The following is a 15,075-nucleotide window of genomic DNA, read 5'->3' as shown; positions in this document are numbered from 1 at the left end:
GCAGGTAAGTTTTGTCATTTGGAAAATGAGGATGATATTTGCCTTTGAATACGTCACAGGGTCTCCTAACTTCTGCAGAGAATAAAGTGTAGACCAAGAATGTCACCTGTCATCTCAGTAAACAAAGGATGTTGCAGCCATCAAGCCATCAGCCACTGCAGCCACCCCAGCAGTGCACCCTGAGAGCATTCAGGATGGGGAAAACACAGGATACTGGCCCTAGACAGTAAAGTGCATATCAAAGGAATAATTTCAATAAGTCCAGATACTTGCATCTTCCCATACATAGAAAAGCACTGAATTCATTAACTTGAGATGTCTGGTTTTTCTTTAATTAGCAGTAATCCTTTGATGTTCTACTACCTGGGTTTTGGCTTTTGTTTTGTAGACACTCCTATATATATCCTGACTCCTCCTTTACCTCTTTGGAACAGTCCCTGAGAGCTGAGAGGCTGTACCCTGGGCTTAAGTCCTCAGTAAGTCCACCAAATAAAATGTAATTCTCAACTTTGAGGTTGTGCTTTTTTTTCAAGTCAACAGAGGCATGACTGGTCCTCTAGTTCTATTACTCGGGTGACTTTTATCTTCTTCTCCCTATTGATCGCAGGGAGCAGAGACAATGTCCCTTTTTCCTTCACACCCGCCTAAGATGTTTCATAAGTATTTGTAGGCATGAATTGCATTCTAAGCCAGAAATTCTCTTTCCCGCATCATAAGGAGTCCTCACCTGGGGTCTTTGCACATTCCTGAAAGAAAGTATTTCACCTCTGTCCCTTATTTCGCCATCTCAGGCAAAATGGGATTCACTAGGATAGCCACCCTAATGATACCTCGACAGCAGTTCCTGATCAGCAGTGTGCATTTGTTGCGATGGGGGTAAGGACGGCTCCATGGCTGGGAAGAGGAATACAGCTCCTATGCGGGTGGACACCACATTGTAAAGCATCATGAACGTCCTGAAGAAAAGTCACGACTTCACACATTAGGAAAAAGGGACTGAAGCCTTTTGAGGATGAGTGTGACATGAAAACAATAGCTACAAAAGGCTGGCGTGGTACTGGGGATCTGGACTGATTAGGTGAAAGACAGGTGACACGGTGCGAGTTCGGTGGAATGGGAGTGAGGAAGTGAGGCCTGGCCCAGGGTGAGGGCAGAGGCGAGGGGACTATGTGGAAACAAAACATTTATAGAGGAAACTAAAGTCATGGAAACCGATTGAATGGAGGGTGGGAGGCAGTGTATAACAGCCACAAATGAGCTTCCAAGTTTGTTTCTGGATGTCTAGGAGAATAGCCGTGCCAGTTGGTTAAGAGCTGAGAGCAAAATGATGATTCAGGATTTTAGACGTTTTGGGTCTGTTTGGATATAAACCCATCACGCCTTCTCTATTCCCTGCCCCAAAGTCCAACACTCTACCCGTGGACTTCTGGCTTCCTTCACACCTACTTTCCTCCCTGCTCCTTTCCCACCAAGCAAGTCCCCTGGACTGAAGTTTCTCAATGAAAATGATGACAGGGACAATTCAGATTAGATAAGAGCAAGTTGAGGCACAAGCGCAGTGTGGGACATTAGCCCTGTAAACAGCCAGCGTGGCCTGGGCTTAGGCTCGGAGCCAGCGGTGGAGATACGGCTGCTAGGACACCCCTCCCCGCCCTGCTGCCGCCTGAAGGCAGAGTAACCTCTGTTCTTGCTGCCTCTGGAGCAGAACACCCTTATCTCCCACGTCACAGTCTGCACCGTCATTGTCACCACGGCCATGCCCTGTCCCACCAAGCGCCTCCACTCAGCTCTGAGGCTGCTCCAGCTCACAACCAACTCCAGGCTCAGGGAGCTGACACACACTTATCGTCATACACACTGCCTCCTGGTTGCTTTCCTTGTTCGGTCCAGTCCATTCTAATCCCAGGATCTTTTGATACTGTAGTGATGTCAAAATAAGAATAGCAATATTTATAACAAAAGAACAGAATTTTTACCGAGTATTTCCTATGGTGCTGGGACTCTAATAAATGCTTTGTTTACATATATCTTTCCACTCCGTCTTCACTGTAATTCTACGAGGGAGATGAGATCTATTTCCCCCATTTTACAGATGAGGAAACTGAGCTACATGGAGTACAGTAAACTTATCCAAAGTTACAAAGTCAGTAATGATCAGAGCTGGGAATGGAACCAAAGCCTTAACAATTGAACCTCTTGGTCATTAAGATTCGGTTTTTAGAAGTCTCTTCCAGGTTTGGAAGTTAGAGGCTTCTTTTGTCTAAACTCTTTAAACTATCCTTCACGGCTTGACCTTGTTCTGTGATGCCTGGGGGGCTGTTAGTCTCCAAACACTCAAACATCTGATTTCTCCATCTGAAGACTGTGGCCTTTGTTGTCTGTCCATAATTAGTCACCATCTACAGTGGTTAAGGTATCACACAGGCGTTACTTTCAGGTGTATATGTCAGTGGCAATTCACTTCTAAGATCACTAGATTTTGGTGATAACGACTAAGAAGCTACCTCCTAAGGGCAATAAACCTGGTTCTGACTGAGCCAGAGGAAGCCTTGATGTCCCAGGCAATGCTGGGGATTGACAAGATGAGGAAGAATCAGAGTCCCGGGTCAGTTGGGGGCATTCTAATTGCTCTTTCAAAAGAAGCCATATTGCTTCCCTGGTGGCGCAGTGGTTAAGAATCCACCTGCCAATGTAGGGGACACGGGTTTGATCCCTGGGCCGGGAAGATCCCATATGCCTCGGAGCAACTAAGCCCGCGCACCACAACTACTGAGCCTGTGCTCTAGAGCCCGCAAGTCACAACTATTGAGCCCATGCAACACAACTACTGAAGCCCACGCACCTAGAGCCCATGCTCTGCAACAAGAGAAGCCACTGCAACATGAAGCCCATGCACCACAACAAAGAGTAGCCCCCGCCCACCACAACTAGAGAAAGCCCATGCGCAGCAACGAAGACCCAACACAGCCAATAAATAAATAAATAAATAAGTAAATAAAAAAGAAGCCATATTGAGAGTTGGGGATCACATTTGTGAAAGAAGAATTTATGAGTTTTGAGAAAATTTCAGTGGCAAGTAGATGGAATGTTCTTAATAATTTAATTTGCATATATACTTTTTCTCTTATAGATATGACTAGAATACATAATCCCTGTTCAATTAAATTAGTAAATTAACCAAAGATATATTTAACAGTAATACCTCATTGGTATTGAATGTGGCAAAAACTTGAAGGTAATTCTCCAAAGACTGAAGTTTGTAATGTGTAAGTTGACACATCTCAAAAGGAGGATCCTTGTCCTTTACTTTTCTTATTTTTTTTTCCCAAGCCACCACTCTCTTCTTCCCAATCCAACAGATGTCCAGGGCAATATTCTGGGTGCAGAAGACTCTAATTGACACAGGTATCAATTCAATGCACGTGTCCCCAAGAAGAATCTGCATAACATCTTGCTAAGTCTACTGTCTTTGTCAGCTAATGCCATGATAATGTTTTGTAATAAATCGCTCAAAACTCAGTGTTTGCCTAAATGCCCATCAACAGATGAATGGAAAAAGAAGATGTGGCACATATATACAATGGAATATTACTCAGCTGCAAAAGGCAATGAAACTGGGATATTTCTAAGACATGGATGGACCTAGAGACTGTCATACAGAGTGAAGTGAGTCAGAAAGAGAAAAACAAATATTGTATATTAACACATATATGTGGAATATAGAAAAATGGTACAGGCCAACCGGTTTGCAAGGCAGAAATAGAGACACAGATGTAGAGAACAAACGTATGGACACCAAGTGGGGAAAGCGGGGAGGGTTGGGGGGAAATGAATTGGGAGATTGGGATACCAAATAGTGCAGTCTAAATATATGCAGTTTATTGTATGTTAAAAAAAAAAAAGAATGAAATTGAATTATTTGTAATGAGGTGGATAGATCTAGAGTCTGTCATACAGAGCGAAGTAAGCCAGAAAGAGAAAAACAAATACCATATGCTAATTCATATACATGGAATCTAAAAAAAATGGTACTGATGAACCCAGTGACAGGGCAAGAATAAGGATGCAGATGCAGAGAATGGACTGGAGGACATAGGATTTGGGTGGGGGGGAGGCAAAGGGGAAGCTGCGAAGAAGTGGGAGAATAGCATTGACATATATACACTACCAAATGTAAAATAGATAGCTCATGGGAATTTCCTGCATAACATAGGGAGATAAACTTGATGATGGGTGATGACTTAGAGGACCAGGATAGGGAGGGTGGGAGAGAGTCACTGGAGGGAGGGGATATGGGGATATATGTATAAATACAGCTGATTCCCTTTGGTGTACCTCAAGAATTGGCACAACAGTGTAAAGCAATTACATTCCCATAAAGAGCTTTAAAAAAAAAAACTCAGTGGTTGCAAAAATAAGCATTTATTCTCATGTTCAAAGATCTGTGTGTCACTTCCTATTCCAGTGATGTAAACTGTGTTCATTTGTGTTTTGGGCTACAATTGGGTAGGCTTGGGTCTATGTCATAGGTTCCTGCAGGTCTGTCACATGTGTGTTGTTTCTTCCAGGGCCTAGGCTGTAGGGGCATAAGCTAAGCAAGTCATGTTTTCCTATAAAGAATCACCAGGGTGCAAGACTCAAGCCAAACCATGCAAGTAATTAAGACTCAGTTTTTATCAAGTTTACCAGTATTCCATTGGTCATAGTTAATCACATGGCTGAAGTCAACATCAATGGACCAGGAGAAGAGTACTTTGCTTGTAGGAGGAGAAGAGTAGCAATTATTTGTTAAATAATAAATCCAGCCCAGTCGCTCGGCTTCTTGGCGGTAGCTGTCTCTTCGGCCTTTTTACTTCTTAATTTCCAGGACTTGAATTTACTGCCATGTCCTCTGAAGAAGGGAAGCTTTTCGTGGGAGGGCTCAACTTCAACACTGATGACCAGGCTCTGGAAGACCACTTCAGCAGCTTCGGACCTATTTCTGAGGTGGTCGTTGTCAAGGACCGGGAGACTCAGCGATCCCCGGGTTTTGGCTTCATCACCTTCGCCAATCCAGAGCATGCCTCAGATGCTATGAGAGCCATGAATGGAGAGTCTCTGGATGGTCGTCAGATCCGTGTAGACCACGCGGGCAAGTCGGCCCGGGGAACAAGAGGGGGTGCCTTCGGGTCCTATGGGCGTGGTCGCAGCTACTCTAGAGGTGGTGGGGACCAGGGCTATGGAAGTGGCCGGTATGACAGTCGACCTGGAGGATATGGATGTGGATATGGAAGGTCCAGAGATTATGGCGGCAGCCAGGGTGGTTATGAGCGCTACTCAGGAGGAAATTACAGGGACAATTATGACAACTGAGATGAGGCATGCACACCTAATGTAGATACACAAGGAATAAAACTTCTTCTGATCCAGGACCATCCCTCCAAATGGCTGTATTTATAAAGATTTTTGGAGCTGCACTGAAACATCTGTTCTAGTTATATCAACCTCTTTTTGAATTGAGCTCCCAAGGTAGCTTATTAAAGACCTTTCAGAAAGTTCCATGTGTTTTTTTTAAATTTTTCTTCCATTTAAAGGCAAATTCTGAGACATTTGTAGAGTCTGAATATTTTTTCCTTTTTTACCAGTTTTTTAGTTCAGGCTCTCAGGATTATTGGTTCTGGCAAAAAATGTTTGGCCGGACTAATTTTTTTTTTTAATAATGTGCATCTAGGAACATTTTAAAAACCTGTACACAATGTTTCATCGTGATTAGAAGCAATTTCCGACTGTAACTATAAGAACTCAAGGACATGATTACTTAGAGGTGTTTTTTACTCCAGATCTCTGCCTTGATTATATAGAGAAGTTTCTTAAAGATATTTGTGTATGTCATTTTTTTTAATACTGGAAGAAAAAAATATTCTGTTGTGTTTCATGAAGTGTTTAGGATGTCTTTCACTGAGTTGATTAAAAAGTTGAAACCAGAAAAATAAATAAATAAATCCAAACCATCGTACCTACTTCCTTAAAAATCTTACCTACTCTCCAGCTAGTGTGAGGGGTTTGGTTCACCCATGTGGTAGCAGAAATATTAGCACCCTAGGTGAGACCAACAAAAACCTACCCAGAAAAGAAATGGCAGGAACCTGAAAGGGTTAGCCTTCTCCATGAGGAAAGCCCACAGACCCTTACATCACATAAATGGTGGCCCTTGTTTCCTCTGCCCTCAGGCACTGCAGGGCACCTCAGGACATGCAATGTGGCATCCCCTCACTTATGGACCTTCACACTAGCCCATCCACTTTTGCAAACGCCAAAACACCACCCTACTTTTGCAGAAAAAATTTCTTCCAAAACTCTTACAAGTTTAAAATTCACCTTAACCACTTAATTTCTTTCTGGTTCTCCTGCTGACTTTCGGCTCTGTCCCCTCTTTTAGGCCTAGCACACATTCTTCAGAGTTGATGCCTGACCTTGTAAACACTGTGAGCATTTTGACTTACACTCACGCCTTGAATCTTCAATCCCTGGCGGAATTAGGAAAGGTCCTGTAATCCAGCTCCATCCCCCCAGGGCTTTGTTCTCAGCCTCCAACACTGGCTGGATAATACCCCAGGTGGACCATAAGTGGGGATTAGAGACAGTGGCGATCCTTTGGAAACCATGACTAGAAAAGCTCCAAAATCAAGGCTAAATCATTGGTAAGATGTGTTGAGTTCAAGAACTAGAGATGGAATGAAGCCGTCAGGGGTTGGCAAGGAAACTAGGCTCCAGAAGATGGTAATACCTGTATTGTAAGCCCTGACAGGTGGTTTTCAGTTTTTGTTTTTGTTTTCTTTTTGTAATACAAGTGCCTGACTTAAGCTCAGACTGACTTTCAAAGACACATCTACTTCAAAGCCAACTATCACCAGCCATAGATAAAGGGCCAGGCTGCCTCCCACACTGAGGCTGCTTTGTATTAGAGATCTTGGTTGATTTTAGTAACTGACTATTTGGGCTACTGGCTTTTTTCCTCTTCCTGTGCTTTAAATTCCCGCTCTTATATTTTAAATTCACTAATAAAGAGCGAGCCACAAAACCCTAGGCCCCTACCCTCAACCCCAATAAAAGCAGAACCTCAGGCCTGCGCATTCTTTCCCTCTATCTCTCTCTCTCTCTAGCAGAGACCTCGCCGTGTGGCCCTAGGTGTGCTGTGTAATTTCCAGGTCTTGTAAGTAATAAACCTTTATTTTTTTCCAGAACTTCCTGACGGTTATTGCTAAAGGGCATCTTGGAATCATAACAAGAACCATAAGAGCTGGTCCAACCACAACATTAGGTTTTTGGTTTGGTTTGGTTTGGTTTGGTTTGGTTTTTTCTGTTTTGGCTGTGTCAGGTCTTCATCGCTACACAGTTTTTTCTCTGGTTGCGGCGAGCGGGGGCTACTCTTCGTTGTGGTGCAAGGGCTTCTCATTGCAGTGGGTTCTCTTACTGTGGAGCACAGGCTCTAGTTGCACAGGCTTCAGTAATTGTGGCATGTGGGCTCAGTTGTTGTGGCCTTGGCCTGCGGGCTCTAGAGCACAGGCTCAGTTGCTCCGTGGCATGTGGGATCTTCCCCGACCAGAGATCGAACCTGTGTCCCCTGCATTGGCAGGTGGATTCTTAACCACTGTGCCACCAGGAAAGTCCCAACATTAGTTACTGATAGGCTGGGAGGACACAAAACAATATCTTACTTTAAAGCCTGGGGAAATTTGCATAGATAGCTGTCAGCTGTGTGTGGTGTTTTTAGTGTCCAAAGAATCACCTTTGCCTGGCCTGATGCCCCGATTCAGTTTTTTTTTTTTCCTTCCCGTTTTATTATAATATAACTGACATACAGCATTATATAAGTTTAGGTTGTACAATGTAATGATTTGACTGACATATATCATGAGACAATTATTGCTAAGTTTAGTAAACATCCGTTGTCTCGTATAGATACAAAATTAAAGAAACAGGAAACAAAATTTTTCCTTGTGGTGAGAACTGTTAGAATTTATTATCCTAACAACTTTCATGTGTTGCATTTCATATAACATACAGCAGTGTTAATTATATTTATCATGTTGTACATTACATCCCTAGTACTTATTTATCTCATAACTGGAAGTTTGCACCTTTGACTGCCTTCATCCAATTCCCTCCTCTCCCCCACTCCAGCCTCTGGTAACCACAAATCCAATCTCTTTTTAAATGAGTTTGTTTTTGAAGTATAGCTGACCTACAACACTATGTTCATTCCTGTTCTGCAACATAGTGATTCAATATTTCTATACGTTTCAAAATGATCACCATGATGTCTAGTTACCATCTGTCACCACACAAAGATATTATATAGTTATTGACTGCATTCCTCACACTGTGCATTTCATTCCCCTGACTCACTTAATTTGCAACTGGAAGTTTGTACCTTTTAATCTCCTCCATCAATTTTTTTTCCTCCTCCCATCCCTCTCCCCTCTGGCAACCACCTGTTTGTTCTCCATATCTATAACTCTGTTTCTGTTTTGCTATGTTTGTTCATTTGTTTTGTTTTTTAAATTCCACATGCAAGTGACACCATACAGTATTTGTCTTTCTCTGTCTGACTTATTTCACTCAGCATAATATCCTCTAGGTCCATCTGTACTGTCACAAATGGTAAGATTTCATTCTTTTTTATGGCAGAGTAATACCCAATTGTGTATATATACATCTTTTTTACTGATGCCCTGATTCTTAAGTTAGAGCATCTGCTACCCATATCATTCATTAACTGTTGATTAATTGTATTGTCACCCAATAGGGGAAGTTTACTCTGAATTGGAATTGAGAATCATAGTCATATCTCCAACCTGGAAAGCTAGTCCCTTTACTCTTTCTCTTCCTTTCCTTCCCTCTAAAATTCAGTTAATTCCCTTACTTCTATTTAAACACATGCACACACACACACACACACACACACACACACACAGTATCATCTAGAAAATATTGTTTCCTGGATTGTAATTTTCTGTATCCTTTATTTTCAAAGATCTACCTTTTCCTGGAACCGTTAAGACAGACTATTTTGGTCTTCTCTCCCTTTTTCCTTCCCAGTAGCAGCGGAGCAATCAGAAGGGTTGACATCTCTATGGGCCACATCTTTCCTGTAGTCTTACCTCCTCTGCCCCCCAGTTTCAGTCTTTGTTGTACCATTTTTCACCTGACAGCTTCAGTAAATATATTCAGTGTCTTTTGAAACCGAAAGGATGTGGTCTAGTGTAAAACAGGAATTTTATCTCTAGACAGCCTGGAGTGGATTTGAATTTGGGTTCTGTTCTACCAGTTACAATCATGTAATCTTGGGGAAATCTCTTAATGAATCCGTAGCCCTAATTTCTATAAAAAAAAAAAATCATACCGTCTGTGACAGATTAGCATAAGGACTAAATCAAGGAAGGCATGTTTTGTACACAGCCTTGCAAATTATAGGCCAACAAAAATGATAGCTATCATCACTTGCATGTGTTTGTTTATATTGTTTCAGAGTTTCCAAGAGCAATATGATAGTATCAGATCACCTGTGCAGTAAAGGATAAAATATTCTGAACTTGGTTTTTCCACTTTTGGTTTGTCTCAGATCTCAATGGAGTATTAGACAAGGCTAAGAATTTGCTGAGAGGTTGAAGATATTGCAGAGTGTCTTCTCTACAAACAGTTTGGGGACATTGTGCGTTTCCCTTTCCCTCACCTCACCAAGAATCGTGTTTACCACTCACTTTAAGACAAATAAGGAGGTCCAAGAGAATGATTTAGAGAACTTGAGATATCAGGAAGTGTAAATGACTTATGTCTGAAAATTATAGAGATGTGGCTGGGTACCTGTATAGCAAAGCACATTGCCATGGACACAAGATGGACTGCTACAGATGTGCACATTCAGTGCACTGTCTGGGCCTCTGTGGGTTCCGTGGAAAGAGCTGGCCAGGAGCTGACATGAAATGTATATGCTGCAGGGCTTCCTGCCAGAAAAGAGGCCACCCAGAAGGAAGAGGCTGGATACACACATTTGGAAGAAAAAATTAAGGCGAAATTATGAAGGGTAAACCAGAGGAAGCATAATTCAACTTGGAGGTGTTGAGGCAGATGTGTCTTTTGAGATTAACTCTGAAAAGCCCACAAAAGAATCCATAAGAGAGACAACTTCAGCTATCAGCCTCACCTAGAGGGCTCCAAATCGGATTAAAAGTGAAACCTTTTCCATCTCCTACTTCTCCTCCTTTTCCAAGCATCAACCTAGAAGAAACCAAAACTGCAGTTGCAAGTTAGAAAGGAGGTAGGTAGAGAAAGAGAGATGCTGCCCGTGACCTACATTTCCCACTGCAGCCATCAAGCCTGAGACAAGTGCAGACTGGGGAAGGGGAAAAATTTTGAAAGCAACAACAATCCAGAGTTTTGGTGGTAGATTACACCACCCCTGTTATTACCTAGAAATGACTGGAGAACCTCTTATTACCTAAAGTAACTGAAAAGCTCCTGGACTGCCCCAAGATTTCACCCAGAGGTGAAAGATTTCACCCAGTGGTGATGAGTAAGCTGGTAGAGGAGGTTTTGTGGCAATGGTTGTAAGAAAGAATAAAGAATTCTACTTGTGCGTTGCTGAGTCTAGTTCCATTATTAAACCAACTGCATTAACTGCATGACCAAGGACAAGGAACATGACTTTTCTCATCTTGTGAAAAATGAGAGAATTATACTTTGCATTATTTCAATTAAGTTTATCTTAATATTACAAATGTTATAAAATATTTAGCACAGACTGATCCTCTTTAATGTTCAGTAAGTATTCTGTTTTGCACAAAGGATTGGTGAACAATAATTTCCCCATTTGGAACAACAGAAAACAAGAGAATCGAACACATTGTGTGGTCTCCTTTTGTGAAACCTTTAAAAGACACAAGAAATATGACTGACTTGTTAGGAAGTACATCAATTATTTATTGCTCCATAAGAAACAATGCCCAAATTTGGTACCTTAAAAAGCAATGTATTGGCTCTCCATTCTATGGCTTGGCCAATCAGGTACAGTTGGAGTGTCAGCTGCACTCATTTATGTGTTTGGTTTCAAATGGAAGCTCAGGGCTGCCTAGTCCAGGATGGCCTCACTAACCTGTTTGGTGGCTGGGTGGGGTTTTTGGCCAACCTGTCTCTGATCTCCTCCATGGAGTCCCACCAGAGGCTAGCTCGGGCTCATTCCCATGGCAACTGGATTCCAAAAAAGCAAGAGTGAAAGCTTCACATCTCCAGAGACCTAGGCTTGAAATTTGTAAAGCATCACTTCTGCCAGAGTCTCTTGGTCAATGCAAATCTCAAAGCCAGCCCAGACTCAAGGAACAGGAAAATAAACTCCACCACCTGAGGAAAGGAACTGCAAAGAATTTGCAGCTATGTAATATGGCACAGGGAAAAGAAAGAATAGTCTTCCCCATGAGGTGACATAGCATGAAAAGAGCACTGAACTAGAAATCAAAGACCTGGTTTTTGATCCTATGTTTCTCATCTCATAAACTAGTTGTGTGATTCTTACCTAATTTTCCATATCTGTACAATCTAGTAGTCAAAGCCTGTGAGTCTGAGCTCCTGATTTAGTCTTTATTTCTTCCTTCTCTGGGGGCTCTATAGATTGAAGGCCAGAGTATCAGTATCAACTTATGGGAACTGCTTCTCTTTTCCCCTTAAAGATACACAGAGACCAGAGAAGCAACAACCTAGGCCTACCCACCCTCATATCTGAAAGCTCTGACCAAACGTATCTAAGCAGAAGTGTCATGTGGTAGCTATTTGAAATCTTCCTTAGGAGATACTTGGCATTTTCCCATTGCCTACCCATGCCCCCTCCCCTTACTTTATTTGGTCCTTTCTCTCATTCTGCTATCTGGAAGTCATATGCTTCATGGATAATAAGAATAAGATTCACACTTGAGAGACGGCAGATTGGTGAGCTAGAAGGAATCCAGTGTCTGGGTGGCCATGGAATTTGTGGAGATGAATGTCTACACCAGCCCTGAACTGCATGCCTACAGACTTTTAAATGTGAGAAAATTAATGTTTTATTTAGGCTACTTGTTTTGTTTTGTTTTGTTTTTTTCTTTCTTTCTATCTCTTAGAGTTGACTCCAGCGTTGCTAATAACCAGATATCACTAACCAAGGAAAATGAGGTTTGGGCAATATCTACCCACCCAAAGCTGTTAAATACAGATGACCACACTGTGAACTGCACAACTCTAAGGACTGCCAAATACATGGACTAGAATGTGTAGAATGTGAATAGTTTTCCATATGGTTGTGCCACAGGGCAACCATATACTTAACAACTAACATAATGTGAAAAGAGGAAGTAGATCTCATATTGCTATGTTATTCCTATACTGCTTTCTGGTTCACCCAGAGACCTGGATGTCCTTGTTCAAACTGTTCAATTTGGCATTACTTTTACAAGCACCTTTAATAATTGGAGTCCTCCCAGGAAAACAGAAACTATTCTAGGTATTTCAAACAGAGGAAATTTGATACATGTAATTGGATACACAGATGATGGAAGAATTGAGAAGCCAAATGGGTGGGGGGGGGGACAATGAGACAACCCCCAAATTACCATCTATAAGCTACTACAATCTTTAAGGCTGGGGGAAGAAGGAGAGAATGTTACCAGATACCTGGAGCTGGGTCCATGCAACAGAAGATGGAGTTGTATTGGATCTGCTCAGGAAGCTGGGACTATAGGAGAAAGAGCTGTCTAGTGGGAGTTGTAGCCACAGAGGAGATACAGTTGCCACTGGAAGTACCACCTGAAGCAGAGAGAAAAGGATAAATACCCTGGCTTTAACTCCATTTCTACCCTTTTCCTTTTTGGCTGAAAATTCCTCAAAGTCAGAGAGGAGAGGGCCTTGGGAAACTTAATTCCTTGTGATACATAGCACGGCTGAAGAAGTCAGGTAACTTATCTGCAAACATGCAAATGACTGTAAGAATATTTGGCTTTGTAAGACCCTGGGCACATGCACTGTTGCTTCAAGGTCCAGATAATCAATGGTGACTCAAACCTGGGAAAAAGAATCTATCTTCTCTTGTGTAAAACTCATGAATATCTTGAGAATTAGATGTTTTTTATCACCTGGAAATAACATCCTTGGAATGGATGTGGCTATTCTCATGATAGTCTACATCTACAGATGAGACACAATCTCTATTAAATTCACTATGGCATTTTTTACAGGAATGGAAAAACCAATTCTAAACTTCACATGGGACTACAAAAAACCCAAAATAGTAGCCAAAGCAATCTTGAGAAAGAAAAGCTAAGCTGGAAGCATCACACTTCCTGATTTCAAAATATATTGCAGAAGTACAGTAATCAAAACAGTATGGCACTCCATCAATGGACAAGTGGAATTTGGAATTAAAAACACAATAACAGGGACTTCCCTGGTGGCACAGTTGTTAAGAATCTGCCTGCCAATGCAGGGGACATGGGTTTGATCCCTAGTCTGGGAAGATCCCACATGCCCCAAAGCAACTAAGCCCATGCACCACAACCACTGAGCCTGTGCTCTAGATCCCACAAGCCACAACTACTGAGCCCATGCACCACAATTACTGAAGCCCATGCACCTAGAGCCCAAGCTCTGCAACCAGAGAAGCCACTGCAATGAGAAGTAGCTCACACTTGCCACAACAAGAGAAAACCTGCACACAGCAACAAAGACCCAATGAAGCCAAAAATAAATAAATAAAAACACAACAACATTTACATTAGCACCCCCCCAATAAATACTTAGTTATAAATAGAACAAAATATGTACAAGATCTATATAAGGGAAATAATAAAACTCTGGTGAAGAAAATCAAAGAAGAACTAAATAAATGGAAAGATATTCCATATTCATGGATAGGAAGACCCAATATTGTCAAGATGCCAGTTCTTTCCAATTGATCTATATATTTGGTGCAATTTTAATGAAAATCCCAGCAAGTTATTTGTAGATTGACAAATTGATTTTAAATTTATATGGAGGAGCAAAAGACTCACCAACACAATATTGAAGGAAAAGAACAAAGAAGGTTGACACAATTCAGCTTCAAGACTTACTATAGAGCTACAGTAGTTAAGACAGTTGGGGTATTGGTGAAAGACTAGACAGATAAATAAATGGAACAGAATAGAGAGCCCAGAAATAGACCCACATAAATATAGTCAATTGATATTTGACAAAGGAACAAAGGCAACAGAATGTAGCAAGAGAATCTTTTTTAAATATTTTTTAATTTTATATTGGAGTATAGTTGATTAACAATGTTGTGTTAGTTTCAGGTGTACAGCAAAGTGATTCAAGTATATGATATATGTAATATATGATATGTGTAATATACAAGTTATACTTGTATATTACACATATAAAGTATCTATTCTTTTTCAAATTCTTTTCCCATTTAGGTTATTACAGAATATTGAGCAGAGTTCCCTGTGCTATATAGTAGAGTCTTTTCCACAAAACATGTTGGAACTAGTAGATATCCAAATGCAAATAAAAAAAAAAAAGAAAGAAAAGAAAAAAAGAAAGAATCTAGACACAGACCCTACACTTTTCACAAAAGTTGACCGCCAATTGATCATAGACCCAAATGTAGAATTTAAATCTATAAAACTCCTAGAAGTAACATAGGAGAAAACTTCGATGTCCTAGGCTATGGCCTTGCAATGACTTTTTAAATAAAACACCAAAGGCGTAGTCCATGAAAGAAATAATTGATAATCTTGACTTCATTAAAATTTAAAACTTCTGTGCAAGACAATGTCAATGTGATGAAAATATAGGCCAAAGACTGGGAGAAAATACTTGCAAAAGACACATCCAATAAAGAAGTGTTATACAAAAAAATACACAAAGAACTCTTGAAACTCAACAATAAGAAAACAAACAACCTGATTAAAATATGGTTCAAAGCTCTTAAAAGACACTTCACCAAAGAAGATATACAAATGGTAAATGAGCATTTGAAAAGATACTTCACATCATATGTCATTAGGGAAATGCAAATTAAAACAGCAA

At 41.1% G+C, this 15,075-nt stretch overlaps 1 protein-coding gene across 1 annotated transcript; it reads left to right on the top strand.

Moving 5' to 3' along the window:
• Positions 1-4,819: 4,819 nt before the first annotated feature.
• LOC130852517 (RNA-binding protein 3-like) lies at positions 4,820-5,534 on the top strand. The gene has a single exon (XM_057733591.1). It carries the CDS (start codon positions 4,885-4,887, stop codon positions 5,350-5,352), a length of 468 nt encoding a protein of 155 aa, XP_057589574.1. The 5' UTR covers positions 4,820-4,884; the 3' UTR covers positions 5,353-5,534.
• The last annotated feature ends 9,541 nt before the right edge of the window (positions 5,535-15,075 follow it).

This window comes from Hippopotamus amphibius, chromosome 4 (assembly GCF_030028045.1).
Source record: "Hippopotamus amphibius kiboko isolate mHipAmp2 chromosome 4, mHipAmp2.hap2, whole genome shotgun sequence".
NCBI classification, from domain to species: Eukaryota; Metazoa; Chordata; class Mammalia; order Artiodactyla; family Hippopotamidae; genus Hippopotamus; species Hippopotamus amphibius.
Note: the sequence above shows the minus strand (reverse complement) of the source record. Positions and strands in the feature narration are given on the sequence as shown.

Excerpts from the sequence above, each read along its gene's own strand:
- LOC130852517 (XM_057733591.1), top strand. The coding sequence starts at position 4,885 with ATGTCCTCTGAAGAAGGGAAGCTTTTCGTGGGAGGGCTCAACTTCAAC.